We start from the raw sequence: 21,908 nt of genomic DNA, 5'->3' as shown, positions 1-21,908 counted from the left end.
TCCCTGAGTAATCAGAGCTTAGGGAATGAAGTGAGGCAGCATGCCAGCCAGATCAGCTCAATTAATCCTAGCAGCACAGGGAGTGAAAAACATCTCAGTCAGATTATGCTCAAATCCCAAGAAATTTTTGAAACATATTCACATATGTTTGGAAATTAAGAACTTTAAGGTAAAACATGCAAAAGAAAAAATTAGACCTGAAAATCAAAAAAATGCATATAAATAGGATTAATTAATCTTCAATTGCTTTCTGATGCAGTTATTGGTCAGTTTGTCTTGGTATGACATTCACATTCGTCACCCTTACTTCCAATGGGTGTGGGGAGATTTCTATTCTTTACACAAATACTGAGAACAATATTAGTCTAAAATCCACTATTTATAAAATAAAAATATTAACTGTCAAGCTACAATTACTTACTCATGGTGAAGCTTTAGGGAATGAGGTATTGGAATCTGTAGCTTAGAGTTGTCATTTTGGGCTTTTCTATTAAGATGAATCCAAATGCAAGTCATTGCAAAGGCATGAGTTGACTGAGGTTTGTTAATATCAGGAACTGGGATATACTGGAAAATAATATAAGAAAGTGAGGACTTAACTAATTATATATATTTTAGTAGTCTATTTTTGATATAGTTCTTTTTAAAATATCTGTGTTAATTTAGCTCCAATTGTTCTTTGGCTATTCAATAATACAAATCAGAAAATCTAGTAGCTATAAAATATTGAAACTTACAAGATTGTTTTGATGTACCAAGAAATTAACAGAAATTCACAGGTGCTTAGTCAAGCTTTTCCTACTGCCACAGAGTCCTCACAATCATTTAAAATTTTTTATTCTTTAATAATTAAACACATCATTATGAAATCTTTCTGAATGTGACAAATATACTAAAAGCAGATAATTTCTAAAAGTCATATGTATGCTTTTCAAGAACATAAAAATTAAGATCACTTTAAAATTGTTCAACATTAACAAAAGAGATGAGGAAGAAAAATGATACAAGACTATTTCTTGGTGATTGGTGCAAGGGATTTTATTTTTCTATTCATTCTACTCTTTTTGGGTATTTAAAAATCTAGGGAAATGCAAACCAAAACCACAATGAGGTATCACCTCATACTTGTTAGAATAGCTATTATCAAAAAGACAAGAAATAATAAGTGTTGGACAGAACATGGGAACCCTCGTATACTGCTGGTGGGATTATAAATTGGTGCAGCCACTATGGAAAACAGTGTGGAGGTTTCTCAAAAAAATTAAAAATAGAACTACCATATGATCCAGCTATTCCATTTCTGGGTATTTACAAAATACCCAGAAGAATACAAAAACACTAACTGAAAAGATATATGCACCCCTATGTTGACTGCAGCAGTATTTACAATAGTCAAGATAGGGAAACAGGGCCGGCCTGGTGGCTTAGGCGGTTGGAGCTCCATGTTCCTAATTCCGAAGGCTGCTGGTTTGATTCCCACATGGGCCAGTGGGCTCTCAACCACAAAGTTGCCGGTTCAACTCCCTCAAGGGATGGTGGGCTGCGCCCCCTACAACTAGAAAACGGCAACTGGACCTGGAGCTGAGCTGCGCCCTCCACAACTAAGACTGAAAGGACAACAATTTGAAGCTGAACGGCACCCTACACAACTAAGATTGAAAGGACAACAACTTGACTTGGAAAAAAAGTCCTGGAAGTACACACTGTTCCCCAATAAAGTCCTGTTCCCCTTCCCCAATACAATCTTAAAAAAAAAAAAAAAAAGATAGGGAAACAACCTAAGTGTCCACTGATGGATGAATGGAAAAAGATACACACACACACACACACACACACACACACACACACACACACTACGAAATACTACTACTCAGCCACAAAAAAGAATGAAATCTTGCCATTTGTGACAACGTAAATGAACCCTGAGGGTATGTTAAATGAAATGTCATAAGGAGAAAGACAAATACCATATAATTTCACTCATGTGGAATTTTAAGAAGCAAACAACTCCCCTCCCAAACCAAACAAACCACATAAAACAAAAAACAAGCTCTAGATACAGAGAACAGATCAGTAATTATCAGAGGGGAAGGGGGTTGAGGATTGGAAGGGGTGAAGGGGGTAAACTGTATGGCGATGGATAGAAACTAAACTTTTGGGGTTGATCATGTTGTAGTGCATACAGATATCGAATTATAATGCTGTACACCTGAAGCTTATATAATTTTAAAAAAATGATGGCCTGCTTCAAAACTGGAAAAAACAAATTTCCATAATGAAATGTTTCTTATAAAAATGGCAATCATCAAAATATACTGTATTTTACTCAAATACCTTATATAATAAAACACAGTAGGGGACATATTCAATTAGCAAACAACCAAGAAAGATATTAACAGACACTAATGTTATTTGGTAATTCAATGATATGTATAGATAAAAATAGCATAATGCTTGTTGTTCAAATTGTAAACCTACTTAGAACGTAGAAAAAGAGTTTGTTATACTAAATGTTCAGTTGTGATTTAAGATAAACTTCATAAATAATCTAGTTTAATTTCTTCATTATACATATGAGTAAACTAATGTCGAGAGACCTAACGTTCATGCCACATTCATGGTTAGTCACAGAACTGGGAAAAGAACTCAGGTTTCCAGCTTCCAAATCCAGTGCTCTTATCACCAAAATCACACTAAAGTCCTTAAACATAAATTAGACATAATCCACTGATCACATTGTTAACCATTTACTAAAACTTACTTCTTTTTCTGGGTACAGAAGGTCAAAGAGCTTCATGACAGGAAGAAAATCAGCTAGTGCATTTTTCTGAATACTTCCGGAAATGAATTGCAGAAGAACCCACATTAGATGATCTCTGCCTTTAATCAGTCCTCGCCCTGCTAACTGTAAAAGATGTTTAAATATAGATTGACATAGCTAGTTAGCATCTAACTTTGGCATTTGCTAATTATTTAGTCTCAACTCAATATACATCAAGTAAAGTTTTAAAAATTATTTTAATATTATATATATGTTTGCTCCCTGACCCCCAAAACAACTATGCATATCAAACATTACAAGTTTTAGGACATAATTAAGTTAGTCATGTGTGTATGAAAATCAAATTTAATATGGGATACTTACTCAAAAATATCTCATCAAAAGACAAGGAATACTTTATTATAGCATTTTTTAAAAAAATTTTAAATCCTCAAGGACTGGTTATTAAAAACACCTTTCCTGGTTTCCGATTATAATAGAAATCAGTGATGGTGGTGGTGTGGGGAGTGGAAGTTGGGGTTAAGTAGTAGTTGAAAGAATTTTAATAACTCTTATGAAAATACTTCCCCCAAATAATCCATGCAAGTTATTATAAATATGATAACTCTTATTTTATTCCCATTCGATGTGTCTAAAACCTTATGACAAAATCAACTCTTCCCATAAACTTACTTTTCCACTGTATTCTGTTTTGCACTCACTGTCCTATCTTTCCATTCACTGCCAAAATAGAAACCAGTGAGTGATCCCAGACTCCTGTTACTCCCTCTGCTACCGAGTATCACCAAATTCTATTCACCTCTCAGCATGCCTGGTGTCTGGCTGCTCCTCTCTGTCCTGGTTGAGGCTTTCAGCAGCTCTCACCCAGATCACTGCAATAGCTCCCTTACTAATTTCGTTGCCTCTCATTTTGGCCTCCTCCATCTCTACATCACCATCTTCTTACACGTGGTCACTTAGCAGTAATTTTTTCAACTTGTACTTGATGATGTCATCCCCCTCCTCATTTGCCTCCCAAAGAAAATCTAAACTCCTTCGAACAAACACATGGCCACATCAAGTCGGTCATATCAATGTCTGGTCTTGCCTGCCTGCCTTCTTCATCTCACCATCACTTTCCCCTTTATCTTTTCTTTCCAGTTGTCACACACTTCTATCCATTTCCAAATGATGATCTTAGTGCTAAGATAGGGAAACACTTTTCCTATCTTTTTCCTCCTGGCAAATTTCTATTTGTCCTAGCTTCAAGATCTCTTTGATAAAGCCCTTCGGATGTCTTCAATTGGGACTATTCTTCATTTCTACTGCAGGGAAACATGCCTTCATTATCTAAGCTATTAAATTAAAATCAAATTGTTTATATCTATATCTTTCCACTAGTAAGGAGATCCTTGAGAGTACTAAGTGCCTTTTCATCTTGTATCCCCTGGTCCCCACACTGTAAATATGTACAATGAATAACTGAATCTACTTTTGATAATGACAAGAAAGTGAAAAGTTAAGAAACCATAAAACCACTGAACAAAATAGAAATTAGGGCTCAGAACATCAATCACCTGTTAAAATCACTAGGTGATGTCTATACCAGCCTAAAACGTACCAATCAAAAGCTGAAGTGGCTCTAACAAAAGTTGTAGTACTTACCTTCTGATGAAGAGAAAGGACCATATGTGGAAAACTTGCAAACTGGAAAAGCACAAAGAAAATGAGCTGACTTGAGAGATGCTGCCACAGGAGTTGGCTTGTCCCACCATCATCAAACTTCTCCTCAGTCTCGGATCGCTCCATGGCATAGACCACGAGGTCCACCAGCTGGTCCTCCAGCACAGGGCAACGCTGCTTGTGCTGTAGGGTAGAGATTAAATACAGTATTCCAAAAGCCTCCTGGTTAGTTTCATAAGTTACCAGTTAATGGGCATTATTTGCAACAAGAGGCCGAGAAGCATGAAATGAAGTTGAATTTAGAAAGTTAAGGTTAGATTTAGTCTATTAAAGCTGCATCATGCTACATTATTGTATAGGGTGAGTTTCATAAAAACAATATTTTTCAGGCCTCACAAAAGACAGACATCCCATTAACTTTTGACTTTCACTACACACATCATTGTTTCAATTTGACAAAGGGCACTGCACAATATAAATTTTGTTACTTATCCTTTGAAAACAGATAATTTAAAAGGCATATGAAATGGGGATAGCAGTATTCATTTTGCAATCCAACTCAAAATATGAAAACACTGTATTTCCAGGAATCAAATATTGACAGGAGAGCAAAGAATGCAGTGTGTGAATGAATCTATTTATTTTAAAGTAATCACACAAGTTTACTCTAACTTTATGTAAATAAAGAGGTATATCTAAATAGCTGCCAGATTACTTAATATCTGTTTTTCAATGTGTGGTATTGGTCCTGGTACTGAAATGGAAACTTCCTCTACAAAAATAAATAAATAAATAAACAAACAAACAAACAAACAAGATCTCAAAGTTAATCTCTACTCTTCTCTCTTAGAAGCCAAACATAATGCAGCTTTAATTTTAAATTACACTATTTTAAAATCTAAAACAAGAAAAAGAACTGAGTTTAAACACTAAAAATGAAAATGCAACTTCCCTTTCTAGAGGCAAAAAGATTTATGCTTTTTAAAGTGATTTAAAAATACATACTTTTACCAAAAGATATATGTTAAGCCATATTTCAAGCCATTTTCATATTTGCTTTATAAAATATGTTATATGGCTTAGTAGCCAGGCAATTAGATGCCTTTCTAGTGAATACAATTACTACTATAGATGCTGTCCCTCTAAACTTTAGATATTATTTTCTTTTGCCATGAAAAAGGGATATGATTTCCTTAAATTTAGGGGAAAAATGCAAAATGGGGACGAATTTGGAAAAAAACAAAACGTAATGAATAGCATCCCCTCATTTGCATGCTCTTTGCCAGTTCCAAACTTGTAAAGCTCCAGTATAGCTGCACTTTCTTAAAGCATGCAAATAAAACAAACATCTATCCAAAACAGTAAGCATCAATGGTTGTTTCGTATTTTTTCCAAAAACACAAGGCCATGATCACAGTTCAACCACATTACAGGTTTACAAATAGCAATATTAACACCACCAGTTGAGACTACAGTACTTTTCCTCCAAATGTCATTATCATTATGAAGCAGAGCAAAGTGCAACAGACAACACTACAAACTATTTCTTAAATCGGCATGCATAACTACTGTGTACAGGGCTTGAAATTCACTAGTTCTGCCAACCACCAACAACCTAAGAAATGTGTCAGACAACACAAATTTAGAGTGAGATCAGAGTATACAAGAGGCAGAAAAATTTGTGAAAAGAAGTAAAGCCAGGATTTCCAGTAGGAATTTTTCATTAACGATGGAATTCGCTTCTAGTTTGGATACTAACCAATTTGTCATCTATTCCTCCATCTATGATGCTGTTTCATCAGTCTGCTTCAGGAAAAAAGAGCAAACTAAATAAAATTGGTTTTTAGCATCTGAGTCATTTTGGAGTTAGTTACCCTTTTTAATATTAGCTATTTGTGTAAAAAAACAAAAAACAACTGGATTTTTACCTACATATCTTTAGGGGTGTAGTGATGGTCATACAGTTACTGATTTAAGAAGGAAAACCCAAAATATTAAGATTTTAATAAAACAGGAAGTTTTAACAAAGTAAGAAAATTTATAGTTAAAGCCAATAATTTTTCAATACACATCACAACTCAAGATCACACACAAGTTTTCTAAGAATTAAAGCAGTCAGGACTCTCTATGGTGCCTACTGCCCTGGGTCTGAGGGAGGCAGAACATCTATCAGGATTAACTCTGTCCTTTCCAGGTGTTTTGGTTAAAAGCAAGGATATTTCTCAAACCAAGTTTAAGAATAGCTGAAGCATGTTTCTTTATTTGCCAATTTTAATAACACCAGAAAAGAAAAAGATTTGTGATACTACTTTAGAATAGTAAGTTTTGCTTTTTTCAATTACTAAAAGTTAAGTACAGTAAAATTAAGACTGCCCACCACATAATTTTACAAATACAAATTTGCAAAGCAGTTAAATGACCTGTGAATAAAGGTTAATTATCGATCACCAGGCTATGGTAATTCCGTAAGCCAATGGATATATGTCTACAGCTACACACAACTTGCTTTCTGAAAGTTTTTACAAATGTAAGTCTTCAAGATATAAGCATATAAGTTGAATTAGTTTACATCATATCTATGGGCATATTTAGTTAAAACTTCTTTTAACAATAAAAATCTAAATTTAATATTGTAACAATTCAATTTCTGCATAATAGTTCAAATTGTATTGGAAACTGATTTTAAATTGTCAGCTTTAGTAAATGCTAAAAATCAGGCATAAGACATTAAGAGAATCATCAACATTAACCTCCACCCATGCCCCTGATTTTTTCCCACCATGATTTCAGTCTTAAACTACTCATATATTCTATACTACGTGGCCCCTGACACTTTTCAGATAACAGTTCGGGTACTGCTTTTGTGGTGAAATTTTAACATATTGTCCTTAGGTGGGCTTAAGTTAATTTTAAATCATTATTTCAGTGCTAGAAATCAATTTTAAAGCAATACCTATTTGGAACAAATTGGGAAAAAATATCCCTTTGTATGTCATTTGTCATTTTCTCTGCCAATCAGAACTGAAGCACTATGCCAGTCAGTTAGTACCACTTTTAGCAGTGTCTTTCAAAGATAAACTAAGTGATTAGTCCAGCACTTCACTGTCTCACAGTAGCCAGAATTCATACACGACCACGGAAGAGTTCAAGGAGTGTATCGGTTTTGTAGTGCTATTATTCAGTAGAAAGAACGCAAACTCGTTTAGACACACAAAACAGGATTCTTCCACTGTGAACACTCCACCTTGCTGGTCACATAACTGGGCTATTTATGATCTTCTGAATGTGACTGATTTTTAAGATTAAAAAATAGCCCAATTCCTACTGGAAAATGCAATATGGACAGCTCTTAAAAGGTTTCAAGCTTTAAGTAAATTACTGCATTGCTAGAGAAAGGACAAGAAAGTACAGTGCAGGATACAGTTCTGTAATGATAAAAGATGTGATAAGGTAATGTTTTTTATTTTTGTTTATCTGGCAGGTGAGATGAGTGAAGAGGCAGGGATGTAAGACAGTGAGACGTGGTGCCATGTGTCAGAACTACACAGCCACTAAGCATGTGTGCCAGCAAAACTCAGCACACCTGCAGGTCCAAGTGGGGCCCACAGGCTGTGAGCTGACAACTTTTGTAAATCTATTCCTGATAGATTTTAGGTCAGAAATCTAAGGCAGAGATAGTGTGCCTTACCCAAAGTCACAGAGTTATTTTCTTATAACATTAAGGCTCAGAATCCATTTCCTTGACTCCATTCTCTTCCCCTTTTAATTGCACCATATGTGCCAAAGTTGTCTCCAGCATCTCATCCCCTCCCATTGTTCTTTCCTGGTCCTCCCTTCAGAAGTCCAGTGTCCTTGTAGCACGTAACAGTTTGGGAGCTCTAAGCTGCAAGTGGCTTGATGATTCCAACTCAAGAGGCTTCAGCAATAAGGCAATTCTATTCCTTCCTAACAGGAAATGTGAGGTGGCACAGCTCCAGGGTTTGCTAATTTGCAGTTCAATGATACCATCACAGGCCCCAGATTTTTCCATCTTTGCACTCTGCCCTCTTTTCGTTTTCCATTTTTGCCCCCATGGCTGAAAAATAGCTGTCATCACATAAGCACACCCAATGGTGAAAGAGATGTTATGTTTATTTTTAATCATGTACTTCTTATACTGTGTGTGCTCATTTTCTACTCTACTTTCCAGGTGGTAAAAATATTTTATCAAGTCAATTCAACATATATTTTCCATCTATACAAGTCCGCTCACTACAGAGTTTTCTACCAAAACAATTACTGATGAATTGTGAATTTTTGACAATGTTACACTCCAGTGGGACCAATACTAATAATGTTCTGTCAGCATTTCCATTATAAACTTTATTTTTTATGGATTTATGACTTAGTCATAAACTTTTTTTAGGTTGAAACTTGTTATTAAAATGATTAGATCAGAGATACTCTTCTCCGAATTGTTTTTTAGAATCAATTTCTAGTTTGAGAAGAGTTGCCCCCCAAAAGAAAAAAGCTAATGATAGGTTAAGGATATCTGGGGGAAGATACTCGCAGCTCAAATGACCATGGGTACATTTATCCACCAAGCTATAAAAAAATTGAGTCAAGTATGACTTAAAGTTCATTGCAAAAATTAGTTTTAAGGCACAGCATGAAGCATTCTTTCAAAGTTAACTGAATACTTACCTCTAACTCAAGTGAAAGTTGATCAGAATTAATGACTTGGTATTTAAGATGCTAAATTGATAGATTATATGAGGCAACTGTCAGATACTGTAGTGGGAAGCAGTTTCGGTTTCACATGTACAAAGGCTTGTCCAAACAAAGAAACTTGGTAAATTTTTCAGAAGAAAAAACTTAAAATAATAAAAGAGATACTGCTACTAGGGTGAGGTTTGGCATGCAAAGTTTCAACACTGAGCAAGTTTTATGGCCAAGCTATATGTCCTTAAAAATAGGGCTTTATAAATGGAAGCACTGGCACAACCTTCACTATAGTATTGCAAACAGTCACGCTATTTTATATAACCTAGACAAGAACGTCTTTTTAAAATAAAAAAGCTGGTCTATTTTAATATGTTGGGCTCAAAAATTTTTAACAAAAATAATTGGAACCACTATTTTGCTTAAAATCTCAAAGGTGAAAAGTCCTGGAACAGACTTGGGACGGTATAAGAGTTTGGTTTATAAAGTTTGGCCAGTGTTTTTCTCGCGCCATAGGTGAGCTTCAACTGAGAGGAACTCACTCTAGGAGGAGGACACTTCTGGCAAAGACTGGCAAAGAAGGGTGTTTGTCAAGCAGGTGTGGGGTCACCTAAGAGTGTGACATTTCTTAGTCGATCCCCATGCTTCCAAAAAAAACTTCCCTGTGTAAGATTTACCACTCCAACTTTTGAAAGTAATATAACTCTATTAAAGTGCTTTTTCTAATCTTCATTTTGTTTTAAATTTGTTTTCTTTTTTTAGGCAAAGCAACATAAGTATTTTTATTGAGGTTGTTATTTATTTATGTTTTTAAAAGTCTGGAAAGATAAAGGCCACCACAAATCTTTCCATCTCTAAAAATTCTACCAGGCTAGCTTTAGTGTTAAAATATGAAAAACAGTAAAATGGAGTGGGAAGGAAAAAGAACCTATCAAAAAGTGACAGGCTTTATTGTGTGCCAGGTGTTATCTCTTAGTAAAAAAAAAAAAAAAAAAAATTTAAAAAAAAATTTAAAAAAAAATTAAAAAAGAAAAAAGCACCAAAAACCAAAACCAAAAAACAATCCACCAAAAACAACTCTCATATCCCAAGAAGAAATTCATTTTAGTGGCCTTGGTCTCAGCATGGTCCTGCCAATTTCAAGCCCCGACCATACATGTATTCTCTAAATGGAATCAGTGGCTACAAAGCGGCCAGCGTATCGTTAGTCACAATACAACAGTAAGGTTGTGAACATACCTGAGCAATGTTCAAGGTCTAGAGCATTGGAGGATGGGCAGGACAAGACAGGACAGAACAAAAATAAAGGAAGAAAAAAAGAAAAGACAAAACAGTGACTATGAGGCCAGCCTCAAGGAACCCAGAGTCAGCACAAACCCTCCCACATGTTAAACCACCAAAAACAAACATACACCAAAAAAAAAAAAAAAAAAAAAAAAAAAAATCAGCTATGAGGCCACGCTGAAGATACCAAGGGTTATAAAATAGGATACCCAAACAGCAACAACAACAAAAAAAAAGTCAAAAATTATGGTTAAGTCATGTGTAGGTTTCTCTGGCAAAAGGTGTACTTGAAACTGGCCTTATAGAAAAAAAAGCAATGCAAAATAAACCAACTTTTAAAATATCTTCTTTTTAATTTCAACATTCTTAAAGCAATATATAAATGATAGGAATAATACATTGTTTAATAAACCATATATTTTTAAAAATCACCAGATAGTTTTTAACTGTTTTGCTCAGTTAGCTATAGCAAAGAAAAGAGAAAAGAATAGTGCAGATTCTATGCAGAATTTACTAGGTTTCCAGCATAGTACAGTACCTGCTTATTTAAACCTAGCATATTGCAGACCATATCCCTGGAATAAGGCTGTTCCAAAACATATCTCAACAAAGCAGTCTGTGGTTCAAACAGATCCTTTAAAGAAAATAAAAAAAATTATTGCTTCAAGATCAAAGTAAATGTTAATTCAAATAATTTGAAATTGGGATCAAAAAATCCTCTAAAGGCACTGGTTACCTTCGCACAGTAGGCAGTATCTAGGGAAAAAATCATAGGATTTTAGTGCTTGCAGTTAATCTGTTCCCACCCCTCACTTGTTAAGTAATAACTGAAGCAAGGGACTTGCCCAAAGGCGTACAGAGGATAAACTTAGAAATAACTTCTAGTCACACGAAAGTCTTAAGCATCAATGTAAGGAAGGGATTTTCTGCTCAGAAATCTAATTAAAGCGAATGGAGGCAGTTTCCAATCACTCTCATATAAGTGTACACAAACACTATTTTCAAATTTGGAGATGACAAATGACTTGATAGCACAGGGGTTAAGAATACAGATTCGGGAATCATATTGTCTGAGCTCAAAGTCTGATTCTACCACTTCCTAAATGTGGGGACTTAGTCAAGTTACTACCCACTCTGTGTCTCAGTTTTCATCATCTGTACAATGGAGATAATCAGAAGACAGTCAAGAATACGGGTTTTGCAAAGTAAAGCTGTTGGAATGGTGCCTGGCACACAGTAAATGCACAATAAATGTATCTGTTTTTGTTATTACTGCTATCATGATGATTGTAAATTACATTTAGTTTACCACTTTTTCACATTCCAAAGTTTTGCTGTCTAAAATGTCAAGAGCCCAGACTGTCACCTTACTTTCACTATTTTACCCTCCTTTCTTTTAGACAAGTTTCCTAATCACTCTGTGTATCATTTTTGACATGAAACATTTACATGAAAAATATCTAGGCCTCCTCATACCACTCCAACATCCAAGATAATGCATCTATATCTCATCTTTCATTTTACTAATACTTGTATTTTTTCCTTTGAGAATTTTCTACTCCACTTTTGTCCTGTCTCCTCAGCCCCCTTTTTAAAAATCTAACAAATAGGAGGCTCGCTTCAAATTTTAAGGAGGCTGCAAATTCATTTTCATCCTCCCTTTGCAAAGGAAGAATGAAAACAAGAAATCAATTTAAAAAGTCAGTTTGCTAACTCCAAGTGCTTTGCCAGAGGTGGACCACTAGAGCATAAACACCTGCAACATCACAAACCTCAGAGTGCACGTGGATACTGGAATCACATTTTAAACCATAAACTATCTTACTTCTCAGTCTCTGAAAAGACCATTCAGCATCACAAATCATATAATCAAGGATGAAGAGTGTTAGACCAAAAGTTCCATTATATTTAGCAACATACCTTATCATATGGCAAAAGGCCTTTCAAGGGAAAACGAAGAGTTGCAGGATCCAATTTCCATGAATTGCAAATGGCGCCCGAGTTATTTACAACTGGCAGAAGGCTGCAGCGGCCTGTATGTATTATATAAAGTGTTTTTTAAGTACATGTGAACACAGCAATGCCTGGTCCTTCATTCATTCTACAAATATTTAATGAATATCTATTTTGAACCAGGCCCTGGTTTTAAAAATGTTTTAATTGGATAGAAGTTTGTGAATTGTCTGATTATTTGTAGTCCCAATGGTTGGAGACCAATTTTTAAAGGCCTTCCAAACTCAAAAATTTGCATTTGTCCAAGTATCTAGGACAGAGGTCAGCAAACTATAATCCATGGGCCAAATCCAGTTTGCCATCTCTTTTCATAAAGTTGTATTGGATCACCGATGCTTGTGCACTTCAGGGGCAGAGTTGAGCAGCTGCAACAGATTGTATAGTCCACAAAACCTAAAATATTTACTATATCACCATTTATAGAAAAAGTTTACAGACCTCTCTAGTCTAGGGTCAACACGATTAATTCTAAGCATGTTTCCAGAGGCCTTAGATGGAGCCTATGACTATTGGCTCATATATCCAACTGCCTGATGAATATTGCTAGTTGGATGTCCCATGAATTCCTATTCAAGCTCAACATGCCTTAAATTAACTCATAATCACCTTTCTCAAACCTGTACCACTTCCATAATTCATTAAGTGATAGCAATATCCACTGCTACAAAAGCTAAAGGCCTGAGAATTATCTGTCTAGTGTCTGTTGAGTTTATTTTTATATTTTAGTATCCAGAATAGCTCAAAATTTGGTCATTGACTAAATAATGGTCTATAGACAGTTCTGAAGTCATCATGACTTCTAGAAATAATCCAGGAGTATATATGGGCACTACAAAAATTGCCAAGTCACATGCTTATTTTTAAAAGAAAATTCTGAGAATCTAATAAAACATGAAAAAAATGGAAAACAAAATAAATTAAGTAAAGAGCAAAGGTGTGACTTGGAATGGGCTGAAAGAGCCTGATAGTCTTATTTGTGTATTGTGGCTACAGAAAGACAGGTCTATTGAGATTTCCAGTTGCTTAGAGATTCCATGATACTTTACTAGCTCTACTCAAAGTTCCCTCTAATCACCAGGAAACACATCTTCTAGAACAGCTCCACCTGAAGCTTAGACCTAATCCAGACAGTTGCTTTTCCCTCCCTACATTCAGCATACAAAGTACCTGAAAATAAGTAAACGGCTACTATTACGTTCTTAGAGAGTTACTAAAGTGACAAGCCACCAAGACATGTGTAAGATACCATCCTTGACTTTAATAGATCATTAAAAATCACATACAATTTAGTGTATTTTAAATCATAATCCTACCACAAATGGAGTTTATCCTTGCTGTGGGCCTGAAGGTATCCACAAAGTCCGATACTAGGTTTCCAAGTAACTAAAAACAAAACAAGTAAAATCAAGATTGCTCTGAATATAATAATTTTGATAAAATGAGATAATATGTAAAGATTTAGTATAATGCCTGGCTGACACATTAAAATTACTCAAAGGTTAGTTCTCTTTTACTTCTTTCCAAACAGCTACTTACCAGTTTATCTGTCCCTAAAATAAGCCAAGTCGTGACGCCATGTCCTTAGCTACTAGTGAAGCTACCCATATGTATATTTTATCACATGGTATATAAACCATCTCAACAGAACAGCAGAGAAATGAAAGAAAGAAATACATCATAATGATAAAAAATATTTGTGTATTATCTAAGGATAAAAGTGACCATTTTTAAAAATAAGCACACAAAAAAATAAGATTAGTAGAAATACTAAAAATTTTGCAAAATATCACATTTACCCAGTGTGGAAGTTTTCCCTCAGGATACAGTTTCCTGATCTCTGTGACTGCAAAATAGGCTGGTAATAAACAGGCATTTCTTTCCAAAATATATCCTATAACCTAAGAAAAATAAAAGGCAATGTTGTTATTCTTGACTAGTCCCACAGATAAGCCCTTTAAATGTAACAACAACAGGATATTAAAAAGTAGAAATAGTATTTCATGAATATACTGGGCTTAAACCTTAGCATAAATATGTGAAGAACCTCTAAAAACAAAGATTACAACAAAACGGATTGCTGATGGTTAGTAAATAACACTGACAATACTTTAAATATTGGTAGACTCCAATAGGAGAGCAACAGACCAAAGTAACAATTCATGCAACATTAGTTACATAGCACAAAGATCTTTTAAGTGGTCCATAGGCTATCTTGTAACGGTTGGAAATACTTTAATATCTATATTGTTGTTTTCATAATTAAAAAACAAAAATTAATTAAAATTCCCTGTGGGGTGGCCAGTTAGCTCAGTTGGTTAGAACATGGTGCTCTTAACAACACGGTTGCCTGCCGTTCGATTCCCGTAAGGGCCACTGTGAGCTGTGCCCTCCACAACTAGATTGAAACAACTACCTGACTTAGAGCTGATGGGTCCTGGAAAAACAAATTTAGAAAAAACAACATCCTTCTGAAATGTAATAAAAGTGAAACAGTATCTTTAAAATTAAAAGTGACTTTTTGTAGAAGTAAACAAATGGAATATTCCACAAATTACCAGAGGCTTTAAAAGCACAGCACTACATAAAACTAGACTTTGTGAGGTTATGGTAAAGGAACTGTAAACATGTAAAAATTACCTCTCTTGCTGCTAGAAGCTGCTGTACAACAGCTGAGCTCACTGTATTGGGAATTGTCAAGATTTTCTCCAAAATCACTTTTAAGAGATCTCGAACACCCTGATATAAGAAAAAAGTCATAGTTTAAAACTAAGTAATGTCCCCTGTGCTAGTTAAACATCTAAAAGTTTCAAGATTATACATTAAAAAAAAAATGTTACCCTTTAGGTCATACACCTTCGGTTTTTCTGAACCAGAGCTAATATTCAAGTCCCTAATATTAACCCAAGAGCCATGTTCTAACATGGAATTCTAAAAAAAGTCTTGTAATATGAATGAACAAAGAAAGTCACTTATCAATAAAAATTAAACTTTCCACACACAGCTACGCTTTTTTGACCTTCACAGCATTAGAAAAGTTTCTATTGTGATAAGTCAAAAGAGCTTAATGTGGGCTTATAGACAGAAATATATTTGAATAGAACTTGAAAATACTCTGAAAACATGGGTAATAATAAAAAACTTTGTGGCAGATGACCTTTTCTGCTTACTTCCTTTGGCATATTCTAACTTTATTCTCCATTCTCATCCATAATCCTTAATCCTTCAAATTTATCCAATACACCTTAATCCCTCAAACTTATCCAAGGCTATTCTGTTAATCATTCATCTCTCTATTATCTATTACAAAGTGCATTATTTCAGAGCAGAATCTGATATAGAGAAGAAATTTCATTCAACATTCACTTACTGAGTGTAAACTATGGGATCAATCTTGTAAAAAAAGACAGATAAAACATATACATGCAAGAAATCAGAAACAATTATAAGGCACCACACAAAAAGGTAAAAAACTGCATATTAACTAACCTGCTAAGGAAACCAAAGTGCAAGTAAAGAGAAAATAATCAGGAAAGGCTTCTTAGAACTAATTTTGTGTCATGATTCAAATAAACTATTATTAAGTCATTTTAGATTGGAGAAAATACAAACATAAAGCACAGGACCAGGTACTGGCAATTCTTTCAAAAAGGATAATAACAAAGTGGCTTGAACGAAGCACAATGGCCTTTGCAGCTACAAAAATATTAACCTGCATGTGACACACAATTAGTGTATATGCTATTGTTTTTGGTCAGGAGCAGAGTGCTAAAGGAAGCATGTCCAAGGAAGGTCAAGGTAGAGGTGATACAGCACTTGTTCCCCTCATCAGTTGATGCCTACATCCCTTCTCAGTTCCACACATCTCTCCTCTGTGTTCCTTCATTTGAAAGGGACCCAATATCATAAGATCTCATTTTCAGATCTGTGGCATGAAGAAACCCAAAATCTGCTTGGTGACTTCCCTTATCATAAAAACATTAGCCAGTACATTTTTAAGAATGCTGGGAGGTGGGCAGGGAAGCTGTGGGACACACTGAGTAATTTTAAACCCCTTTAGGAAATACAACAAAAAACCAGATTTTGTAAATGCTTCTACTTCATTCCTCCCATCCGAAATCAAGAAACACACAACTGAAAAATTTATCGGGCTGACCTGGTGGCTAAAGTGGTTGAAGTGTGGAGCTCCTAGCTCTGAGCTCCTAGGTGCTGGATCAATTCCCGTATGGGCCAGTGAGCTGCGCCCTCTACAGATAAGATTGTGAACAACAGCTCTCCCTGGAGCTGGGCTGCGGAGTGCTGCCATGAGTGGCCAGCGTGAGTGTCCTATACAACTAGACTGAGAAACAGCAGCTTGAACTGGAGTAAGGGGGAGGGGGGGGGGGCAGAAGGGGAAAAGAAAAGAAAACTTATCATGCCTGAAAGTGATTACTTTTTATAATGAGGAAAAAATACCTTGTAATCCACTCCCCCGATTATTTTCCGAACCAGTTGAAATGTTAAGGCCCAAAGCTGTGTTCTTTCCCATTCAAGAGTGTCAGAATTTATCAGGGATTCACAAACCATCCTAGAAAAAAGGAATACCCATTCCAGTTATAAGACAGAATTTTGCAAATTTTCTAATAATCAAGGTGTGTGTACTCTGGATGTTACATTTGTCGTAGTATTTTTCATAAAGGTACATTATTATTCAAACACACTTTAAAAAACGTATGGATAGTATTTTATATATTTTATTTGTATGAAACGATAACATAAAGTAGAACTAAATGACATTCATTATATTTTTACTAGAAAGAAATTTATCAAAAGATAGATGGTTAAATGTTTACCATCTATCAGCTTGTGGCAGATTGTATTTTCCCAAGATGCTGCAACAAGATTTTCAATCCTCAGGCAATTCTGAAATGTGACATTGATATTCCTCACATGAAGAGGTGGGAAGAAAGTCTACATTCTCTTTTCTTAAATCTGGACAGGTGTAAGACTATGGCAAAAGGGACAGTGTGTGACTTCTAAGGCAAAGTGATACAGTTCTGCCTACCCTTTTCAACGCTTGTTCTTGGGCTCCACCATGCTATGAGAAAGTCTAGGTCACGTGGAAAGGGCACATGCAGGTTCCAGCCAATATGAGGTCCCAAATGATAGCCAAGCATCAACCACCAGCCATATGAATGGGGAAGCCTTTGTCGTGACTCCAGTCCTAGGCACTGACTGTAATCACAAGACCCTGATAAAAAACTGTCTACTAAGCCCAGTCAACCGCCATAAGCATTGGTGTTCATAAAATAATTATTATTGTTTTAAACTGTACTGTTTTGAGGCAATTCATTGCGTAGCAAATGTTAACTGGAAAACAGCTCATCGAAGTGAGTGATTTTAGCCCCTGGGCTGAAAGGGAAAGCCTGCCTGTTTTTGAGCCTTTAAATATGTAATTCTAAGAAAACTAGAAACTAAAACCTGAGATATTATGAAGTATTGCGTGTTGAGCCTAACTTCCTTCTTCATTTCCTTATCCTTTTACAACCTCAACTAATTTCCAAATATTAGTAAAGAAGAAAATTCTTTGGATTGCTCATACCCATCATTAAACATACCTGGGTGGAAGGAGACCAGTCTCGACTGCCATTGCTAAACAGTCATAAAGAAAAGAAATTCTTTTAGGACTATGTTGGCCATGAATGAATTTAACAATCCACTGGATGCACTGTTCATGAGATTCCTGGAAAGTTAGAAAATGATTATATTTTAGGTCTAAAGTTATATGTCGTAATTAACATAGCTAATGCTACACCTGGAGTATACCAAGACTATAATTGAGACACTCCACTGTAAACATTCAGGGATGCAGACAATTTAAAAAAAGGAAAAAAATTCAGATTTAATATTTCAGTTACATTAAATTTAAAATCTTAGCATTATAGAAACTAAACTCCCACTATTTTTATTACATGGAAACTCGAAAAGGAGTATGATTTTATTAACATATTCCTGAGCAATAGAAAACTCTAACACAGATTATGTAAGGCATTATAAGCAGTGACCTTAATGGCAGATTTAGATATTCCTGTCACGGGGCAGGGGGAGGGAGGGAATCCATTACGGGTTAGTACATCAGTCTCATGAGAATTTAGTGTGAATTTAATCCTTAAGAGCCCAATCAATTATGAATCCAACAACAAAACAAATTTCTAGATTTCTGCGACTTTAAATCTGATACTGAAATATAGTGCCCATATCGAAGTCTGTCTTCTAGGACATCCTCAAAAGAGCCTGTGTCCTGTTGCTCTTCATTACCACTGTCCCTAATACATACTTCTGTTGTTGATCATATATTGTGGATTTACAAATACTACTTTCTTCTTGGCTCTCTCATTAGAATATAATATTCTTGCAGACAAGGGCCATACCTTAACTGATAAAATGTTTAACAAATTATCAAACATTTTAAATCTGTTGGAAAGATGGTCAACATCAGGGAAGTGCAAAATAAAATTATACTGAGATACAATTTCTCATGTTTTAGATTGAAAGATCACAAAGTTCATTAACACTCTATTTTGAGGCCATAGGGAATATATACTCTTAAATATTTCTAATGTTTGGGAGTATAAATTGGTGAGCCTTATGGAAAGCAACCAGGCAATTTCCATAAAAATTACAAATAGCCATACCTGCTCATTCAGCAATACCACTTCCAGGAATTTATTCTATGTCCCATGTATAACATTATTCATTTTGTATTGTTTAAGGTGGAAAAATAAGAAGCAACCTAAATGTCAGTCAGTAGGGGACTAGTTAAAAAAAAGAAGGTATAGCCATAAAATAAATATGCTGGAAGCAAGGAAGGAAGTCAGAAATTTTAATTTTTAGTGGATTTTGTAGAATTACTTTCAGAATTTATTATTAAGGGTGAAAAAAAGCAAGGTGCTAATGAACAGTGTACATAATGTATGACCATTCTATAAAAATGATTCTATATGCATAAAATACTTCTAGAAGGAAATACAACTAAGAATCCTGGCTACAGACAGGAAAAAGAACAGGTCATTAAACTAAAGAGATGAAAGACAGACTATTAACTGGGTCCACCTTTTTGTACCTTTTGCATTTTGAACCATATGACTATGTTACCTATTAAAATATAATTAAAACACTTTAAAAAAAGACTGCTTTGTCATTATGTGATCCATGTCTGAGTAGCAAGTCTTACCACCAGTGGCTCAACTGCAAACATTTTCCTACCTATAATGAACCATAAAAAGACAATGAAGTCTTTAAGGATCACACATTTTGTCTTTTTCAGGGATATATTTTCTGGTGACTGTTCTTTGTTATTAAGTTTTAATGCTCCTTTCCTCATTTTTATTATAATATCTTTATATCCTTATTATAAAATAGTAACCTTATTGTGGCATCTCTGTAGCTTTACTATAGTATCTCTATGTCAATACTGTGCCAGTTCCTTTGTTGAGAAAATGAAATCTTTATCCTTTGCAATCCCTAACACAGCTGTTTTCAAGTACACCCAATAAATGAGAATAGGATAAAAATGGTTTTACGTAATCTAACACGGGAGATTTTTAAAAACATCTCACACTGTACTGTCATCAACTTGAATTCTCAATACAGCTTCCCCACTGGAATACAAATTGAAACAAATGGAAACCAGACTAGACATAAAAGATGATGACAATGTTATCTCCCCTTTTCCAACAGCAACATCAAAGTAAATGTTAAAAAAAAAGGGGGGGGGTCATAAATTATTAGCAGAATGTTATTAAAAAAGCAGTACTCACCTGGGAAAGACCACTCCAAAACTGTCTGAAGGCTCCCAAACAGCTAATTAGTTTTGTTTTTTCATCTTCAGGGGTGTCCATAAACATGCTACAAACAAAAATCACATTCTTGGCCACTAGCCTTAAAGAGGTAATTCGACACAACCAGAACTGTGGATCTTACCAAATCTCCAAGACAAAACGGGGTAAAGTCGTCACAAAGATCCACCCCCGTAAGAACACAAAAATCTGCTATGCATATGGACTCACCCAGGGAAAGCCTCTTCTATAATTTCCGTTTTCTGCCACAAAACAGAACAAAACGATATGAATTAAAAAATTAAAAATTAAAGAAAAAAGGCGGGGCCTCCCCGAGCCAACTATTAGTGTAACATGGGGCAAGTCCCCTTAATCACCTACACGCAGAAACTAATTACGACGCCCGCCTGACCTGTCACAGTGCCGACGGTGGATTTCTGGGAGGCTCTGAATTTGACAGCAGCTGGAGAATCGCTAAACCTCCGCACACAGACCCAGTGTCACAACAAAGGGGAGAAGTCGGCCGGGCCGGATTCCTCAATCCGCCGCCCCCACGACTCCCCCTCGCCGGGCCCCAGTCCTGAAGCCCCGACCCCTGCACTCACCACCACCTCCTCAAAAATGCTCTGCAGTTGCGTCTCCATCTGTACCATCACCGCCGCCGTCCTGGGGCGCCCGGCGCGCGGCCTGCGATCAGGCCCGAGCTCCGGGACTAGACAGGCAGAGGGGCGGAGACGCCCTCAGGAGATCGCAGGTCGAACCGGTCGCTTCCCACCCCAAACGCTCGGCTGGAAGAGTCCCCTCTAAGGTCCAGCAAACAACCGAGGCCTGCAAGGAAGCACCGGGAAGCTCATGGTGCTTTCCGATTACAAAACCCCCGGAAACCAGGGACCCAGGCAGATGGTTCCGCGAGGCAGAAGAGAGCGCCCCCAAGCGGCGCCTCGAGCGTAAGTCACGTCGAGGCGTTGTCAGCTGCAGGCCGCCACCGCCTGGCAGGAGCGGGTGTTGCTTCCTCCTCGGGTCTAAAGCTTTTGCATATTGGAAAGGAGGAAAGCTTGGATCCCAGGGGCTGCAGCCTGCAGGCACTGTTTCTGCTGCACCCTGCACCCTGGGTCAAACTGATGATGAGGGCTGCTGACTTTCTGTCCTGCAGCTCCATCAGCAGCCTGGAGCCAGGAGTTGAAAGAATACTTTTCTTGACCACAGATACCATATCTTCTCAGCTATGGTAACCTCAGTGCCGGACACATAGCAGGTTTTCAATGAATGTTAAAAACAGAATGCATCGTTATTGATTTTTAATTGGAATAACAATATTTACCATTTTAGTTATAATAATCTAAAAGTAATATTTATCAATTACTGAATACCTATAGCCTATTTGGTGGGGATGGGGTGAAGGGCGGCAAAGAGGAAGGCTAATCCACTAGTGTGGTCAGAGCAGATACCTAACTGCTCTGACTGGTGTGCCTCCCCACGCCCCATGACTTTATTCCTTCAAGCAGGAAACCTTGTCCTTCTTCAGCCTGATTTAGGGGGCTCTTCTTTGTCCTCATAAAACACCTTTGTGCATAACTAGTAGAGTACTTCATTTATGGAGTATTTATCCACCATTCACTCACTGCTAGAACAGTGTTAGGTGTTTAATGAAC

At 36.3% G+C, this 21,908-nt stretch overlaps 1 protein-coding gene across 2 annotated transcripts in view; it reads right to left on the bottom strand.

The window, feature by feature from the left end:
• MED23 (mediator complex subunit 23) overlaps positions 1–21,142 on the bottom strand; it is a 40,769-nt gene extending 19,627 nt beyond the window's left edge. Inside the window, exons 1-14 of one of the 2 annotated variants that reach the window (XM_081045231.1) lie at positions 20,862–21,142; positions 20,488–20,519; positions 20,239–20,326; positions 18,037–18,161; positions 16,895–17,006; positions 15,080–15,178; positions 14,239–14,340; positions 13,756–13,825; positions 12,350–12,462; positions 10,968–11,063; positions 10,385–10,402; positions 4,427–4,627; positions 2,762–2,905; positions 422–567 (exon numbers count right to left, since the gene is read on the bottom strand). In XM_081045231.1, the coding sequence (XP_080901357.1) occupies positions 422–567; positions 2,762–2,905; positions 4,427–4,627; positions 10,385–10,402; positions 10,968–11,063; positions 12,350–12,462; positions 13,756–13,825; positions 14,239–14,340; positions 15,080–15,178; positions 16,895–17,006; positions 18,037–18,161; positions 20,239–20,326; positions 20,488–20,519; positions 20,862–20,909 (1,394 nt within the window). In that variant the 5' untranslated portion in view covers positions 20,910–21,142. The remainder of the gene's footprint in view (positions 1–421; positions 568–2,761; positions 2,906–4,426; positions 4,628–10,384; positions 10,403–10,967; positions 11,064–12,349; positions 12,463–13,755; positions 13,826–14,238; positions 14,341–15,079; positions 15,179–16,894; positions 17,007–18,036; positions 18,162–20,238; positions 20,327–20,487; positions 20,520–20,861) is intronic. The other variant, XM_081045232.1, reaches the window with a different exon arrangement.
• Between the last annotated feature and the right edge of the window lie 766 nt (positions 21,143–21,908).

The sequence above is a fragment of the Rhinolophus hipposideros genome (assembly GCF_964194185.1).
Source record: "Rhinolophus hipposideros genome assembly, chromosome: 3".
Classification (NCBI taxonomy): domain Eukaryota; kingdom Metazoa; phylum Chordata; class Mammalia; order Chiroptera; family Rhinolophidae; genus Rhinolophus; species Rhinolophus hipposideros.
Note: the sequence above shows the minus strand (reverse complement) of the source record. Positions and strands in the feature narration are given on the sequence as shown.